Raw genomic sequence first — 18,083 nt, 5'->3', positions numbered from 1 at the left:
GATCACGACCTGAGCCGAAGGCAGTCGCCCAACCGACTGAGCCACCCGGGCGCCCAAGGTCTGTCTCTCTGTTTTCCCAGCTGTGGGCCTAGCCATTTCTGTGTGTCCCTGACTTTGTAGCTGTCCCTGGATCTATCCGCGTCTGAGTGTCCCCGTCTCCGGACCTCCCCTTCTTGCTCTTTCTTCCTTTCGCGGAGCTTCTGCCTGTCGGCCTCCCCTAGTCTCTTCCCCTCCTCTGAGTATCCCGCCATCGCTGGTACCCCGAGCCTCTTGGTCTCCTTGTCCCTGTCTCTCTCCATCTTTGGGTGTGCACGGCTCTGGGTTCTCGCGTTTCTGTCACTCGCTGTCTCGGCGTCTTCTTGTCTCTCTCTGTCTCGCAGTGCCTCAGTCTCCCCGTATCTCCGGTTCTCAGGGCGGCATTTTTTTCCCCCTCCGCTAGTTTTACTGCGTTGCCATGGATCGAAAATGACGCAGGCGCACGGGAGGCTAGCTCTGCCTCTGATTGGCTGCCCATTCAGCCGTTACTTTTTTGCCCCGCCCCCGCCCTGGGGAGCGGCCCGCTGCATTCTGGGAGTCGTAGGCCGTGGCGAAGGTCCAGCGCGCACGCGCAGTCTGACCTGACGCCATCGCGCCGAGCTCCTGGCGGCTGGAACCGGCCTGGGACCACGACGCAAGAGGTAGGTCTGGCCGGCGGCCGGGGGCGCTGCGACGTGCTTTTCCCGAGCGGATCGTAGCGGTCCCGCGAGTGTGCGCCGCGCAGCTGCATTCGGAGGTGACCTGTGGGGCAGGGAGCGACCCCGGGTGGGGGAGGGGAGGACGGGATTCTGCGGTGCGGGGCCGGGAGGGGGAGGGGCCGGGAGGAGGCCGGGAGCCCCTGGAGTGGGCGTGAGGTGGGGGTGCGGTCCCCCGGGGTGCGGGGCGCGGCAGGGCCGGGCTGAGAGACCGCAGTTAGAGGGGACCTGGCTTACCCCTCCTCGCTGTGCGGATGGGGAGGGGTTGGGGCCCCCTCCTGCGGCCTGGCGAGGGAGGGGATTGTGAGAGGGGACTCAAGGGCTGAGGATCGCCCTAGGGGGAGCAGCGGCAGTCGGTGCATCCCGGGTGGGAGCAGGGAGGGAGCTGAGGTCCCCCGAGTGTGCGTTCAGCTGAGCCAGGGGCGGTGCAGAGGCGCACGGGGCTGGGACCCGAGGTGGGGCCTGGGCTTGAGGGGTTGTCTCTGCTGCCAGGCTCCCTGACGCGCTCGGACCTGCTGCCTCTTGCCAGTCGCCCGGGGATGCATTGCCTTGTTTCTGTGCTAGGGTCCCTTTGGTGGGCCGAGAAACCCAAGAGAAGGGCAAGAATGGGTCTCCCTTTGGTGCTGCTGGAGGAGCGGGCAAGGGGGAGTGGGGACGACTGAGGATCTTGTTCAGACCTTTTGTTTAAAAAAAGAAAAATGTTTAGAAGGAAAGGTCTTAGAATGCGTGTCTTTTGGTCAGATTCACCTCTTGATATTTTGTTTCGTACATTTCCCACTTCCTCCCCTTCTCCCTCCTCTCCCCCTCCTCCTCCACCCCTTTCTCCTGTCTTTTGTGTATCTTCGTTGACCCCGTGGAGGCTAAGCTGGACAGCCCCACCATCCTCTCTCTGTACCAGGGTTTGCTCGGTCCCCCATTGCCCCCGACACCCCAACAATGTCCTGTACCTTTTCAGGTCCAGGGCCATGTATGTATTGTTCGTTGGGTCTGTGAATTCTTGACTTTGGAGTTCTGTCCTTGAGGCTTTTGGGAATCCCAGGCCAGTTGTGCAGGACATTTTTTTAACTTGGGTCTGTCTGTCCTCGGGAGTGGATCCAGAGTTTGCACTCTTGGCAGGGACCATAGGAGACGACTGAGATGTTAAGGATGATCGCTTGATCACATTTTTTCATTCTAAAGGCACTTTTTCCCCCTTTGCAATGAGTAAGTAATGATTGGTTGAGGCCAAGAGACCCTGTGAATGAGATGGGGGCATATGTGGAGAGGGGGAAGTGGGGCGGGGCAGGCCTGGAGGTAGAGTTGAGGAGTTAGGAGGCAAGCTTGAGCTCTGCTTAGCCCAGTGTGAGAGGGATTTGCCTGCAGGAGGCCCACAGGGTTCGGGGACCTCTCAGCTCACTGGGCCCCCCCCCGCCCCCTCATGGCTGCTTCTGCATCCCAGGAGTTGTCTGTGGGGGTCCAGGGGGAGTCTGGGCTCCAGGAAATTTCCATCCCCATCTGAGGCAAATCCCCAGTGGCCCCAAGATGTGTGTGTGATGGGGGTGGGGTGGGTAGCTCCTGGTGACTGAGCCAAGAGGAATTTGGGCAGCGGGGAATGGCCTTACTCAAGGAAGCTGGGGACAGGAAGAGTTCTGGTGGTCCCTCTGCCGAACAAGAACGTCCTTGCAGCAGCATGAGGTTTGTGAGGCTCCGATGAAGGGAGATGAGACCTGTGCACGTACATATTAGCGAGTTCAAGGTAACTTCATGGAGACGGGCTCCACACAGAACGATCATGCCTGTGGTATCCTAAGAAAATGGAAGTTACTTTTTGTGTGACCACACATCTGCCCGTATGCCGCCTAGAGCTCCACGTGCCCTGTGCCTGTTGGGGTAGATGCGGCTGTCAGCTGGCTGGAGCTGTCAATACTTCTCTTGCCGGGTGAGGCTCTCGATTAGTTAACGGCAGCAACATGGTTAAAAAAGCTAGAGTCTGGAAAGCCAACCAGCAGCCTGTTTTGTAACGGGGACAGCCAGGCCCAGGGCATGCAGGTCCTCTGGCTGCTTTAGCCACAAGGCAAAGTTGAGTAGTCACAACTGAGACTGTCCTGCATTTGCCACTCGTGGCCCTAGCAGAGTAAATGCAAGAGTGCATTTCTAATCCTACCACAAGCTCTTTATGAACAAGTTTTGGAACTCAAATTTATTTGGGGAAAAACAAATTTGGCAATAAACATTAGAACCTTATAGCTAAAAGAGCATAAACTGAAAAGACAGCCATGGACTGGGACACTGGCAGGACCAAGGCAGAGAGAGACCCCTTTAATTACTTAATAGAAAGAGAGATAGAAGAAAAATGCCATCGAAAAACAAGCAGCTGACTGACAGAGCGCAAGGAGCAGATTTTTGTGGTCTGAGGGTCCCCGGTGCAGAGGTGTGAGGAAGGAGCCCCCTGGTGAGCACCGCTATAGTGGGTGGCAGGGGCTCGGTTGCCTCCTGTGGGCTGCTGTGGGTCACAGCACATGCCCAGTGGTCCAGGTATCCCACTTTACTTTTACCTTCCAAATACATCCCCAGCCTGATCCCAATACACGGATATGAGGGTAATGGCCAACAAAAATTAGGAATAGCCAGCATGCCTCTCAGTGGAGAACTGGAACCATTTAAAAATAATTTATGCATGGGTGCCTGGGTGACTCGGTTGAGCATCCAACTCTTGATTTTGGCTCAGGTTGTGATCTTAGGGTCCTGGGATGGAGCCCCGTGTGGGGCTCTGTGCTCAGGGGGAGTGTGCTTGAGATTGTCTCTCCCTCTGCTCCTCCACCCTCTTGTGTTCGTTCTCTCTCTAAAGTAAGTTGAAAAACAGTAATTTATGTAGTCAACAAATACTGAAGTTGGCTCTGCCCAGAGACTTCCCTGTGAGTAATCTCTGCTCTCCTGGGGTTTACATTCTAGCAGGGGAGGCAGGTGATAGGCAGGTAAAAGGGAGTGAGGAGGCGTGGATGGAGGGAAGGTCTCCTTCAGAGCTCAGACCTGCGTGGGATGAGAAAAGAGAGCTGTTAGGAAGCAGGGTGGGGTGAGGTAGGGGTGTGCGAGGGAAATGGAGGGGGAAAATGGGGGGGGTAATGATGGCACGGCATAGCTGTCTCTTCCTTGGCTGAAACGGAACTCTGCGTGGCATGTCTTCTGACCCCTAGTCTAGCCTCAGAGAGAGGGGAGCAGTGGGCCCTGGGGCCTCTGCCAACCTTTTTTTTCCCTCTCTCTCTGTCTTTAACAGCTTTATTGAGGTGCACTTGACATACCAAAAGAGTTCACCTGCTTAACGTGTGCAACTCACTGATTTTGCACATATTCACAGAGTCATACAACCAAACCACAGTTGATTTTAGAACAGTTTATCACTCCAGGAAGAAATGCTGGGCCCATTAGCAGTCACTCTGACTCTGACCCTCTCTGCTCCTGGCAGCCCCTGAGCAGTATACTTTCTGTCTCTTGTGGACACTCCGTATAAATGGAATGAGACACCCCCACAGCTCTGACATCCTTGGGCCCCATGCTCTGGTGAAATGTCAGAGCAGATATTCACTTTCCCTAGAGGACGTCATGGATGCCTGGTCCCGCATTGCAGTTTTCTCTGTGCAAGTGGGATTGCTGAGAAAACATCTTCACCACAGCTGTGATCACACACATTTTCTTGAATTCCTCAGATGTGTTTGGAAGAAAATGTTGGTTTCTGTGATTCAGACAAGGAGAGCATTCCCACTGGGTTTGGGTGCAGCTTTTCTCTGGGATGTCTCCCTCCCAGTGGGGTCTGTGGATCTTCCGGTTACACAGGGAGAAGTGCAGACCTAGCAGGTTCTGGGAGGAGCTGGAGTTCACGGCCCTGTGTGCTCAACAGCCAGTGAAAGCATCGGGAGCCTGAAGCCAACAGCTGGAGGTCTGGCCAGCTGTGGCCTGCTGGGTTCTGTCGTTCTCCTTGCTCAGTGTTTGCCAACAGTTAAAATCAAGAGATTTCACCTAAACATCCCAAATCTAGCTTCTCTCAGGATCATCAGGATCAGCTGGGGGTGGGGAGAGGGCCGACCAGGACGTGAACTCCCAGGACCTAAACACCACGGTCTCTCCTCTCCCCCCACCATTGTACTCTACTCCTGGCCAAGTTCTTATACCTCCCACCTGGTTCTGTGGGTGGGTCAGGCCAGGTCTGCAGTCCTGTGCCATTTCCAGAAATAGATACTGGTTATTCACTGATCTATAGTTGACCCTTGAACAAGTTGAAGGTTAGGGCATTGTCAAAAATCTGCATATAACTTTTGACTTCCCAAACACTTAACTACCAGTAGTCTTCTGTTGACAGGAAGCCTTACTGATAATCAGTTGGTTAACACATTTTGTATAGAACACGTTTTAAATACTGTATTCTTACAATAAGAGAAAAAAATGTTACACTTGTAAAGAAGAATGATTTACAGTATTGTATTTATCAAAAAAATCCGCTTTAAGTGGACCCATGCGGTTCAAACCAGTATTCAAGGGTCAACTGTGTTTCAGATTTTTAGTTGTCTTAGTAGGAGGAACAGTCATGATACCTAGCCCTTCCAAAGGTGAAAGGAAGTCTGGGATACACCCAAATTTGGCATGATAGCACATGCTTTGAGTATACATTGTTGGAATGAGTTTTGTAATGTTTTATGGTTTTTACATTTTTGAAAGTGAGATCCTATAATTTTTCTTCTAGCTGTGACTGATTTTTTTTTAATTCCTGGTAATACCAGTCTTACAGAATGAGTTTCCACCTCCCACTTTTTATGTTAGTTTTTTCTATACAAGTGTAAAACTCTGCTGTTACTTAAGCAGATTGCTTGGAAATAATTCTGCATGGACTCTGGGTGTAGTGGGTGGGACTGGTGAGCTCAGGGGACCCTGCTTGTTCTCCTTTGGTATGGATTCCCATGGCTCGCTTCTCACTGTGTAGGCATCTCTGTCTGTCCCGTGCAGGTCTGGATTCTGGCTGAGATCCCAGAGCATCCCGCTCTCTCCCTTGCAGCTGCAGTTACGTGAATTCACCCTCCACAGCACGTGCCCTGTCCTTGGCTAGTCACATTTCCCAGTGCAGGTTTGGGAAGATGTTGCCTTTGGAGAAGGCATTTGCCACCCCCAGGAGCTCCCTGACTCCCCCAGAACTGCCTATGCTAGGGTCAGCAGCTGAGGACCAGGAGGAGGACCCCAAGACTGTCCTCGGGAAGGACCTTGAGTTCTCCCGCCAGCATTTCCGGAACTTCATCTACCAGGAAGCAGCCGGGCCCCACCAGGCCCTGGCCCAGCTGTATGCCCTGTGCCGCCAGTGGCTGCGGCCCGAGGCGCACTCCAAGGAGCAGATGCTGGAGCTGCTGGTGCTGGAGCAGTTCCTGAGCGCCCTGCCTGACAAAGTACGGCCCTGGGTGGTGGCACGGCATCCTGAGAGCTGCACGAAGGCAGCCTCGCTGGTGAAGGACCTTACCAAGGCCCTAGGAGAGCCAGGTGAGGCAAGCACCCCAGAGGAGAGCAGACCAGAGAAGAAAGGGGAAGTGGGGTGGTCAGCCCCGGAAGGAGTAAAATTGACAGCGTAGAGCCCAGACCAGTCGGTGGCTCACCTGAGAGTTGAGCTCCACTGTGTATAAGAGGCACGGAGGTGAGCAGCCCTGAGCTGGTGGGGAATACGGCCTCACCACCCTGCCCCGTGGCTTCATCCTCAGCGTTGCCTCATGGGCCAGGAAGTCTGCTTGGGTTTCTGCCCTCACGTCTGCCTTCCAGGTGCAAAGAAGCAGAAGGGAACCAGCCCCTTAAAAACTGAGTAAATGTTCTGGGCATTTGTTTCTGCTCCCTCAGTATGGTAAGAAGAGGAGCACTGGGGCTGGGTGGGCAGAGCCTCTACCACATGTGAGGGCAGAACCTGAGGGACTGGTGGTGATAGGGGCCTGGAGCCTTGGGCTCAGGGTCAGAAGCCTAGGTCCATGCCCACCCCCTGCAGGCTTGCTGTGTGATTGTTAGCACGTCACTCACTTTTGGGCGCACTGTCCTCTTGAGTGTAAGCAGGGATGCTGTTGAGTCTCCCAAGGGGCTGTCCACAGCTTTGAGGAAGGGGGAGTGTGGGAAGCATGCTGAGCCTTTGTTGTCTGTTATTACCAGGTGGGCCCGTGAGGGCCAGTGAAGACCTGGAACCCAGCGAGACCCAGGCATCCCCCGACACCTGTGAGTGACCAGCTAGCCCTTGGGCGGGTATGGGCCAAGGTTTGGTTGGGGGAGGGTGGGAGGGAGTCGCCGTGCAGGTTATCGTGGGAGCCAAGGGAGGCCAGGTAAGCGAGGCCTCCGAAGTCTGTGCTGACTTCTTGCTGTAGGCTCTGGTGAATGTGACAAGTATTTATAATTAAGTTTATTTTCGGGCGCCTGGGTGGCTCAGTCGGTTAAGCGACTGCCTTCAGCTCAGGTCATGATCCTGGAGTCCCTGGATCGAGTCCCGCGTCGGGCTCCCTGCTCAGTGGGGAGCCTGCTTCTCCCTCTGACCCTCCCCCCTCTCGTGCTCTCTCTCAAATAAATAAATAAAATCTTTAAAAAAAAAAAATTAAGTTTATTTTCAAAGATTGTACAAATCATACGTGCTTTACTATTAACAGTGAAAACCGTTGAGATATAAAGAAAAAAGTTCTCTCTCTACCCCGCTGCTCTCTAAAACTAAACCAAGTGGTGCCCCCTGGCATGTGTACCTTCACGTGTTTCTGCACATCCCTCGCGTGCACACACGGCTCACCCGGGAGCCTGCTCGGGGTCTGCGGCTGTTTTCGCTGGAGGTGACGTATTTGTGCCCGAGCTCATGCTGTTTGCGTGAGCAGCGTCTCACCCAGCCAGGCCCCTCCACGCGGTGGACAGATAGATACCCAGTGCCAGAGCCTTCTGACCTTCGTGGCGTTTCACAGGATCTGCCCTTCCTTGCCCTGGAGTTGGAATTCACTGCCATGAAGGTTTCTGCCTCTTCCTACACATGTGCTGTAAAATATCCTCAGGCTTGTTCCTGCTGTGGGAGGTTTTGTTTGTGTAGGCGGGTTCCTCGGGATCACTGGGCAAAGGACCATGTCTGCATGGTTTTGTGGAAGTTTTGTAGCACATACAGTGCCTGTGTCCAAGGGTGTCCATTTCGCCACATCCGTACCAGCACCGTATGTCATTGCTGTTTAAGATTTCCACCAAGTTGGGGCACCTGGGTGGCTCAGTCGGTTGGGCGGCTGCCTTCGGCTCAGGTCATGATCCTGGAGTCCCGGGATCAAGTCCCGCGTCGGGCTCCCTGCTCGGCAGGGAGTCTGCTTCTCCCTCTGACCCTCCCCCCTCTCCTGCTCTGTCTCTCTCATTCTCTCAAATAAATAAACAAAATCTTTAAAAAAAAAAAAAAAAAAAAGATTTCCACCAAGCTAATGGGTACGAAAGTGTTCTCTGCTTTGTGGCTTCAGTTCGAATTTCTGGGGCCACTACTGACCTTGGGCTTCTTTTTGCTTTCTTCGTAGTTTGCTCTGCTCTGTCAGTTGAGGACAGTTGTGGGGTCTCTTGGGACATGCTGTGACATGGGCCTCCCTTTCTCGGAGTCTGAGAACTCTTCACTCTCTTTCTGGGGCCCATACAAGGGAGGCGGTGGGGTCTCCCTCATTGGTTTGGGCTGCCCAGCTGTGTAAAACCAGTCTCCTCAGCTTTGTCTCCCCTTCTCCCAGCCTGTCCCACTCCAGACCCTGTGCTTCTGGAACAGGGGAACATCGGCGACGAGAAGACTGAAGAGGCCAAGCCCGCAAAGGTTGAGCCGAAGGTGGGTGGGTTCTGTCTTGTCCATAAGGCCTGTTCCCAGGGAGGAGGGTCTGTCACCCTAGCTTGTGAGGTTCTCTCTCTCCTCACCTCGTTAATATGCGCCAGCTGCCCCAGGAAGAGCTGGGGTGGACTGAGGTTCCAGGGCTGGACACCCAGCCTGCTGTATCCCCAGGAAACCAAAAGATGAGCCTGGCTGAGAGCGGGTGGGGGTGAGGCAAGGAGAGGTCTCTGGGATCAGAGCGAGGGGCCCGAGTGCTGCCACTGCCCCCTTGGGAGTACTGGACAGGTGCTCCCTTTCTGTCAGCTCCCCACCAGCCCGGCATGTGGCAGCTCCCTGGCCCTCGTCCCTCTGGCGGTGACTAGGGCACGGTTCATCTCCCCCGGGGTGCACCAGCGTTGCTAGCCACGGCTCCCCTCCCCACTCCCATGCCCCTTGCCCTTCGGCACTCTGGGCCTGGACATGACCTTTCCTCTGCCCAGGACACGCATCCTCCAGACCTATGGACCCCGTGGCCTTTGTCATGGTGGCTGCTCTTCCTGAGGGCAGTGGACATGGCTGTCCTGGTACCCCGTCCCCTGGGTGCTGGCCTGGGGCCTGTGTGGTGTGCAGGGATGGAGGAGATAGGAGACTTTGGGGTCTTCTACAGCAGTGGTTCTCAGCCAGGGTGGTTTTGCCCCTCTGGGGGACCTTGGGTGATGCCTGGAGACAGCTTTGGTTGGCAGTACTTCTGTTGGGGAGGTGGTGCTGCTGACATCCAGAGGGAAGAGGTCAGGTGACATCCTGTAGTGCCCGGGACAGGCCCTGCCAAAACAAAGTCCATAGTGCTGGGGTGCCTGGGTGGCTCAGTCGGTTGGGTGTCTGCCTTTGGCTCGGTCATGATCCCAGGGTCCTGGGATCGAGTCCTGCATCCGGGCTCCCTGCTCCACAGGGAGCCTGCATCTCTCTCTCCGGCTCCCCCTGCTTGTGTGCATGCTGGTGCGCACGCTTGCTCTCTGTCTCATCAAATAAACAAAATCTTAAAAATAAAAAAAAGAAAGTCCACAGTTCTGAGGCCAAGAGACCCTGCCCTTGCGTTAACCCGGGATCCAGGACCTGCATGGTGGCCGGGGGATCCCCCAGAATAGTGCCACCCCCATTGTGCTCACTGGGATCGTGGGACCAACGGTCCAGCCTTCCTCTGCACGGGAAGCCTCAGCCGCGGTGGTGGTGCCGTTTCAGAAGTTGACATTTCCGGAGGTGCCTCTGTACCTGGGGGAGTGGGGCCACCTGGACCCGGCGGAGGAGAATCTGAAGACCTTCCGGAAACTGCTCTTGTGGGGTGAGACCTGTCCCCACAGCCTCATGCTGTACCCTCCACCTCTTCCAAAAGCGGTGGCATAGGGGTTTCCGACTCCCATATGGGGCTTTGGTTAAGGCCCCACGGTGTTTTAAACGTATTTGACCGTGAACGAGTTTGCCAGGGTCCCCACTTTGGCCCTGCCCTTCTCGATCTACACATTTGAGGCCTGCCAGAGCCTTAGCCTTTCAAGTTTGCAGCCCCTGCTCTAGGACCTGAAGCTTCTGAATGTGGAAAGGCCTTCTGGCCCCAGCGTGTTGACTTTCCCATCCCCCTCGGTGCAGTTATGGAGCCTCTTGGCCTTCATGGGTGTTCCCTCTTGTGGGGACATCTTTGCCCACAACACAGGCCCCACCCCACACAGACTTCTGAGCTGTTTATGCTTGTCGTTTTACGGTCTTTTTCTGACTGCTCTCCCTTGAATTTCCCCACTTCTGTTGGCCTTTCCAGCTCTTCTTCTGTGGACCCTCTTCTTCACCCCTTCCCCAGTGTTCTGTGAGCCCCCAGCTCTCCAGGACTCCAAGCAGCGCAGCTTTGGCGGGTGTCCCAGGGCAGAGGAAAGGTTCGGGGCTATAGTCCCACCCTGGCCAGCCTGTGAGACTTGAGGTGCGTTTGCTGTTTCTAGTCTGGTTTCAGTGTCTCTTTGTTTTTGTTTTTTTGACCCTACTCAGGGTTTCAGCTTGCCCAGCCTGATGATGCCTGCAGGCTGGAGACAGAGGAGCTTCGGTTGGTTGAAGCAGAACCACCAGAAGGCAGCTTCTCAGGTGAGAGCTGTGGTCAGGCCAAGGTGGAGGGCGCGTCTTTCTTTCAGAGGCAGATGGAAGCTCCTCACAGCTCTGCCGGTCTTGGCAAAGACCTCAACTTTGACCTCACTATTCTCCCACCCTGTGTCCCCTGCTTTTGCCGCCCCCACCCCAAATGTCAGAGCGGAAGGTAGGGAAGTCACTTGAGTAACAGCAGTGTTGACTGTTACGATCCTGTGGATTGACTGGGATTGGCTGGGCCTCTGTTCTCCCTTTGGTGGCTGCTGGGCCGTGTACCACCCAGAGGCTTGACTAGGCTGGGATGTCCTGGGTGGTCGGACTCAACCAATGGCAGTTAGTGCTGGCTCTTGATGGGGAGCTCAGCTGCAGCCATCAGCCTGGGCTCTCTATGTTGCCTCTCCCAAGAGGCTAGCTTGCGCTTCTTCAAGTGTGGCAGCGGGGTTCATAGAGGGAGCATTCCGGGAGGGTAAGCACCATCATGTGGGTGCCTTGTGAGCCTTTGCCTGCGTCATGCATGCTTAATGTCCCGTAGACCACGGTAGGTCGCGTGGTCAAGCCAGTGTGCATGGTACCCGGGTTGTATGTGTGCGTGTGTGTGGTGGGGGGCACTTCCCAAGGGCCTGAGTCCCAGGAGGCATGCTTCACTGGGGGCCCCCACCGTAACACGTTAGTTTACCGCACAAGGGCTCACGTGGCCCTTCCTGGTGAGGATGTGGGCTCCCCCCAGCTCATGGCTCCCTTGCCAGTGGCTGCTCAGCTCACATCGACAGCTGCAGGAGAGAGGAGACCCCCGTCCCCCGCCCCTTACACTTGTACATACATCCCGTTGGCCAGAGCTCGGTCACATGGCCACTTCAGGTGCGAGATATGCTGGGAGTGACTGTCTTCAGGCAGGCAGTCGTGAGCTCAGGGAGGCCAGAGGAGGGAAAACAGATGGGGGACGCGTGGCAGTCTTCCGAGGGATCTTGTTTGAATTCGTTGCCCCTGGGTTTGTGGAGGGAATTGACCGGTTGTGTGCATGCCAAGCGCTCCTCGTGTCCTCCCCCGCTTCCCCCTTGCTCCGGCTTTCCATCCTGCCCTGTCTCACACTTGCTGGCCTTTTGTTAGTTTTCCTGCCCACGTGGCAGGTTCCTTCTGAGTGCTGGGAGTTGGGGCTGCTCACATCATGACCTTGTTCCAGGCGGCAGGAGGTGGCAGGAAGGTAAAGAGAACATGTGTGAGACGCTGATGGAGAGGATCACGAGGGAAATTCTCGTTTGCCCCCTAACGGGTGCTGCCCCAGAAGAGGAAGAGCAGCTGCAGAAGGCTCTGGAGCCTCAGGAGGGGGAACCAGGCCCTGTCAGGCGGTCCGTCATCCGGGAGCCAGCCCAGGACAGGGGCACCGCTGGGGAGAGCCTTACTGTGCCTGTAAGACCAGCCACCCCACACCAAGGCCTTGGAAGAAAGAGGCCCCGCCCAAAGGATGTGGGTGGGCAGGGCCCCGAGCGTGTCTCCAGTGTGAGCAGCCACCGGGCCTGCCACGTGAGGGAGCCTGATGCAGCTGGCCACAGCACAGGGTCCCTGGCCAGGCAGGACCAGGATGGCTCCGCGGCAGGCTGCCCTGCTGCCGATGAGCCTGGGCTGTCCCGAGGGAAGCCCTACGCGTGCAGCGAGTGTGGGGAAACCTTTGCGTGGATCTCTCATTTCATTGATCATCTCAGAAGCCACAGTGGCAGGAAGGTGTATGCGTGCCAGGGCTGCTGGAAGACCTTCCACTTCAGCCTAGCCCTGGCCGAGCACCAGAAGACCCACGAGAAGGAGAAAATCTACGCGTTGGGCAGGGCCCCGGGACCCCACCCTGCTGTGTGTGGAGCCCATGCCAGTGGGAGGCTCAGTGGGCGCCCGGGGTGTGTGGCGGGTGATGCTTTCCCTGTGCACTCCGAGGCGCAGAGATGAGCCACTTGCTCGAAGTGTCCCTAGAGGACAACTTCACCTGCCCGGGATTCCCGAGAAATGTATCCGGCTCCTTCGAAACCCTGCGTGGCTTCTTGCATTGTCTATGTGGATGTGAGTCTTGTCTGTTTTCTAAATGAGCTTGTGTGGCTAAAGCACTTAGAACCCAGGAAGGGCCCTCGGGAAGCCCTTGCCTCCTTGTAAACACACCCAGCAGATGCCCACACGCAAGCACGAGCTGTGAGCTGTGAAAGAAGATTCCCTTCTCTTCCGTAGCCAGTTTGGCACCACCCGCGCATTGGAACGTTGTCATCGTGCAGAGTGTCGAGTTGCCTTAAAGTGTGTGATCGGCTAGCTCTTGCTGAAGTCAGCCTTGTCCCTGTTCCTCCTGTTCAAGCTCCCCAGGGCTTCTGCTCAAGCTGTTGGGTCCTCTCGTAAACACCTGATGTCAGGTTCACTTCTGCATCCTCACTAGCAGACTGTTTCCCAGTTCTCGCACGTTGTCCACGGGTGTGTGGAGTGGCTTAACAAAGGTCACAGAAATGCTTGGAGCCTAGTAACACGGTGTTTTCAAACCGTGCGTCTCAGCCCATTAGTGAATTGTGAAATCAAATCAGTGGGTGGCCACCAGCATTACACCACCATGAAATTAGAATTAAATAGGTGAAAATTCATCACGTGGTAAAGGCAGATGTTGTTTTGTGAAACTTTTCAGCCATATATCTAACTATGAGACCTGGTTGCAATATAAGGTGTATTTCTTACTCTGAGGGTGGAGGGTCATGATCAGAGCAGGTTGAAAACACCAGTGAAGGTTGATGAGATGTGTCTGCCTGGGCAAGCGGAACTTAACTCCTTGGGCTACATAGGTGATCTTTTGATTTTTGCATTTGATCTCAGATTACAGCATTGTTTCTGTTGCCTGAGCATAAACTTTAACTGCTTCTTGTAGATAAACTGGTGCCTCTTTCCGTCATGGTGTTTGAGCAGGCAGTCTGTTGTAACGATGCCTAAATCACATATGCTTAACATAATAAAAGATTTATTTCTCGCACTCACATGACAGTCTTGGTGTTTGTTGCTGTTGCTTGTGTGTGGATGGGAGGGGAGCTCTGCTCCGTGTAGTGATTTGGGGATCCAGGCTCTGTCCCTGTTGTGGCTCTGTTCTCCACTGGACTGCAGGAGCACATGGGGAAAGCCACACTTGCTCAGCTGGGAGACCACACACATCACTTTATATTTTTTCAATTTATATTTTTAAATTTTTATTTAGAAATAATTTCAAACTTACAGAAAAATCAACCCCACCTATATGAACATTTTCCCCTGCTTGCCTGTGATTCATGCCCCCCCCAACACACACACCTGGGAGTGCCTGAGGTTCACGTTACTACTGTTGGTGATGATTCCTTTGCTCAAAGTACTGTTCAATTTCTCCACCTTATGGTTACTTTTCCCCCTTAGCTAATAAGCAATCTGTGAGGAGGCACTTTAAGATAATGCAGATATACTGCTCACCAAAATCCGCCCCCCCCGCCCCAGTTTATCCTCCATTGATGGCTCTTGCCATGATGGTTGCAGAGTTGTTGGTTATCAAATACCAGCTCTCCTTCCAGGTTCACCACCCAGCCCTGGGCATTCTGCTGCAAGCCAGCACCTCCCTTCTCTCCATTTATGTCTCCTTAAAATTAGAACAGACTTACGGATTCCTGTGTTTTCAGTGGTTTTTCAAGTTTTATAACTTACCACCATCCTTATTTTGGCACTCAAGTTGTCCCAGATGTGGTCAGCGAACATCCCTGCATCCCTGTGACATGCCTCCACTTTTTGAACAATCCTTTTCTTTTTAGTATAAGATATTCCAAGCCCAAATTGTTTCTACCTTGAAATCAGCTATTTTCCAGTTCCAAAGAACTTGTTCCTTTTAGTGGGGATGCTGTGAGACCTGAGTGCCAGGTGTATTCATTGCTACTGGTGAGCTGGGAAATGTGTATATATACACACAAGTGCACACAAAAAGGCCCATGTGTGCCCATATGCATGCATATACACATACATATACAGCAAGACCTCCATTTGCATTCTACTACTCCCCCATATTTTTTATGTCAGTAGTGAGAACTCTAAAATCAGCATATTTACTAGTATGCTAAATTCTAAAATACCTCTCAAAATCATTTCAGAATTGCTTTTCTCAAACCACTACAAAAACCAAACCCATTGAAAAGATGTCAGGATTTGTTTGCTCTTCCCCTGCCACAACCATCCTGACCAAGGCATGGTAGAGCACATGAATGATTTGTTCTAGAGAGACAAAAAAATTTAGCCAGGTATTCCCACTTGTTAATCTCAGAGGAAGCTGGGTTAGTTCAGGCATTAGGGGCATTGGGTTTGTGCAGAGGGTCTCCCATCCAAAGGGGGAGGGATGTGGCTCATTGAGAAAGATGTAGCAGGGGTGCCTGGGTGGCTCAGTCGTTAAGCGTCTGCCTTAGGCTCAGGTCATGATCCCAGGGTCCTGGAATCAAGCCCCGCATCGGGCTCCCTGCTCAGTGGGAAGCCTGCCTCTCCCTCTCCCACTCCCCCTGCTTGTGTTCCCTCTCTCATTGTCTCTCTGTCAAATAAAATCTTTAAAAAATAAAAATAAAAAGATGTAGCAGATGGAAAGCACAAGAAGGTGGCCCTGGTGTCTCCAATGGAGTTGGGAGGGCTGGAAAGTGTACAGATCATGGAGCTCTGAGCCACGACTCAAAAAGGAAATGATATCTGGAGGGCAAGAGAGAGCCCCAGATGCACTGGCACAAAGAATGGAATGGAGTTCCTGGCTAGTTTCCACAGGGTGTCCGAGGATGACTGTTCAGAGTGGGCAGGGAAGGGCAAATCCCACAAATGGAAAACTGGCAAGATGGGAATAAATTTCAATGCGAAGAAGATGCTTAAATACCCTCTGTTATAGACTGAATTGCTCCCCACCCCAAATTTATACACTGAAGCCCTGACCCCCTCATGTGACTGTATTTGGAGATAGGGCCTACAGGGAGGTGATAGGGGTAGGGCCCTAATCCCATAGCACTGATAGCCTCATAAGAAGAGGAAGAGCAGAGATTGCTCTTTGATCATGTGTGCGTGGAAGAAAGGCCATGCAAAGACACAGTGAGAAGGTGGCTATCTACAAACTGGGAAGAGCGGTCTCATTAGAAACCAACCCTGACAGCACCTTGGTCTTGGGCTTCCAGCGAAGGACAACTCCAGAACTGTTAGAAAATTAATTTCTGTGGTTTAAGCCCCCACCCTGTGGTACTCGGTTGTGGGAGCCTGAGCCGACTAATGAGGCCTTCTCATGATCTGGGTTGAGAGCTTTGTAAATCATTGTCAACCAGTGTGACTGCTTTGGAAAGCAAACAGCCCAATCACACCAAGAACCACTACGACGTTTGTATATCTTGAGTCTTAAGTTTTAGGCATGATGATTTTTCGTAAAAAATTAAAGCCAAGAGAAAAGCTACATAAAATGAGATGCTGAAATCCTTTCTGGCCCTAGGTGGGATATTAAAAATATCGAGGAAACCGCACGGAGGCCTGGTGGCAGTTGGACTTCTTACGTGGTGTCTCAGGGTTCCAAGCACAAGCGTTCCCAGTGAGCAAGGCGGAAACTGCATGGCCTCTTCTGAATCTCTGTTCACACCCTTCATTTTTCCTTGTTGGTCTTCAACTTTTGTGTCAATAATTGAGACATACCAGCAACTCTCCAAGTAAGTGAGGCCCTCTGGTAAGGAATGTGCTTGCCCCTGCCATTTTTCTGACACTATGGGTTTAACTTCAGCTTCCCTCCACTGGTGCGGCCCTGCTAGGGAGGGAATGCTCGTCTCCACGGGAGGGGAGATCTGATACTGTGGGCACCTCCTCATGGTCCCCAACTCTGGGCTGTATTCCTGTGTGCGTCATTGTGGGGGTAGGACAATAGGAGCTTGTGTGACTGGGTTTCTCAGTGATCTGGCATTTTCAAAGGACTGCAAGAGTGTGGTTGGGTTCCATTTTTACTCAACTGATCTCGAATGGAGGAGCCCTAACATGTTTTCCAAATGCAGTGTTCTCGGATGAGAAGTATCATCCTAGAGAGTCTGAACTGTGCACGGCTGGCATGACCTATTTTCTGCACTAGATTCAGGGGTAGGAGCCTATCATGCCATTTACCTAAAGAAGCTCATCTTCTCAGTACATCTGGTTTCCTTGAGGACAAGACGCAACACAAGGAGAGAAGCCCAGGGAAAGGGAGGAGGACAAAAGAGCTGAGCAGAAGACTGAGGCTATTGAGCCGTCCAGTCCAGTCCAGTCCAGTCCAGCCACTGGCTGGCTCCCTCTGGCAAATGAACACCGGGAAGGAGGCTACAGCGACCTGAGGTGTGCCGCAAACATAAAATATATGCTGCATTTCAAAGATGTACTATACAGAAAGCAAGCAAAATACCGTATCAGTGGCTTTTTAGAGTGACACGTTGAAATGGTAACATATGGGATATATAGGGACAGATATTAATTTCACCTGTTTCTTCTTGCTTTAAATGGAACTGACAATAGCTAAATTTACCAATGTGGCTTGCATTGTTTCTACCAGAGGTGGCTGTTTTAAGTGGCTTATAAATGAGTATGAGATTAATTCCAAAAAAGGGAGAGGAGGCACTGCACAAGCATACTGGGGACGGCTGGAAGACTATTTGTAATGTCCTTCCCCCAAGGGAGAAATTTCAAGTTGACTGGAAACTTATATCCCAGCATTGTGACTGGAAAACCAGGCCAACTGATATAACCCTGATGGTTGGTGACCAAATCCAGCCAATGTAATTTAAATATGGGTTCTAATGAGGATGGCAAGTCACCATTCAAGGGTCGTGGTTGTCAGAGAGACTGCTGTCAGTGGATTCAGGATTTAATGTAATACTATGGACCTTCAAGATAAATTATACAAAAACAAAAGCTTGTCTAAACACCAGGAAGAAGAATCAATGGAAACAATCAAGAGAGGATTACCTTGTACATTTCTCAAAAGAGATAAACCTTGCAAAACATAAGATTCCAATGTGGAGGTGTTGTTCACAAGATGGTGGCTTAACAAAGGAAATCTTCCTTTTTGTGAAATAGCAACATCTGTGTTCCTAATGCCTGTGAGTCCTGTAGAGAAATTTATAGTCACCTTGCACCATTCATAAGCACCCCTCCCAAGAATGTAATGTGCAATAATGATAAATTCTGAGTGTATCTGGTTCTTGTATATAAAGAGCATCTGCTTTGAAAATCTCTAGTTTGGAATATCGTGAATCCTTGGACAGAAGCCATCTCCAGATCTGCTACATTTTTTTTTTTTTTTCCATTTCTCTTTTCTGTAGGTTCTATGATGTAGCATTAGTGGGCACTCATGACTGAAGGTCCTCAACACTAACTCCACACCTCCCTACTACTGTCTGGATGATCTGATATCCGGGGATGGGTGACCTAACTCCACACCTCCCTACTACTGTCTG

General features: G+C 52.7%; 2 protein-coding genes across 3 annotated transcripts in view; one reads left to right on the top strand and one right to left on the bottom strand.

Annotated features, from left to right (window-relative positions):
- Positions 1-580: 580 nt before the first annotated feature.
- Positions 581-13,625, top strand: ZSCAN18 (zinc finger and SCAN domain containing 18). Its single transcript, XM_034986291.1, has 7 exons — positions 581-677; positions 5,706-6,227; positions 6,876-6,938; positions 8,444-8,535; positions 9,754-9,853; positions 10,543-10,635; positions 11,816-13,625. The coding sequence occupies exons 2-7, from the start codon at positions 5,834-5,836 to the stop codon at positions 12,568-12,570; spliced, it is 1,497 nt and encodes a 498-aa protein (XP_034842182.1). The 5' UTR covers positions 581-677; positions 5,706-5,833; the 3' UTR covers positions 12,571-13,625.
- A 3,850-nt stretch (positions 13,626-17,475) lies between these two features.
- The window catches only part of ZNF135 (zinc finger protein 135), a 9,264-nt gene continuing 8,656 nt past the window's right edge, over positions 17,476-18,083 (bottom strand). For both annotated transcript variants that reach the window (XM_034986323.1, XM_034986322.1), the window contains one exon: positions 17,476-18,066. The gene's annotated coding sequence lies outside the window, so the exon portion shown is untranslated. The remainder of the gene's footprint in view (positions 18,067-18,083) is intronic.

The sequence above is a fragment of the Mirounga leonina genome, unplaced genomic scaffold, assembly GCF_011800145.1.
Source record: "Mirounga leonina isolate KUSES-001 unplaced genomic scaffold, KU_Mleo_1.0 Mir_376, whole genome shotgun sequence".
NCBI lineage: Eukaryota > Metazoa > Chordata > Mammalia > Carnivora > Phocidae > Mirounga > Mirounga leonina.
The sequence above is the reverse complement of the archived record's forward strand: the minus strand, read 5'-3'. Positions and strand labels throughout refer to the sequence as shown.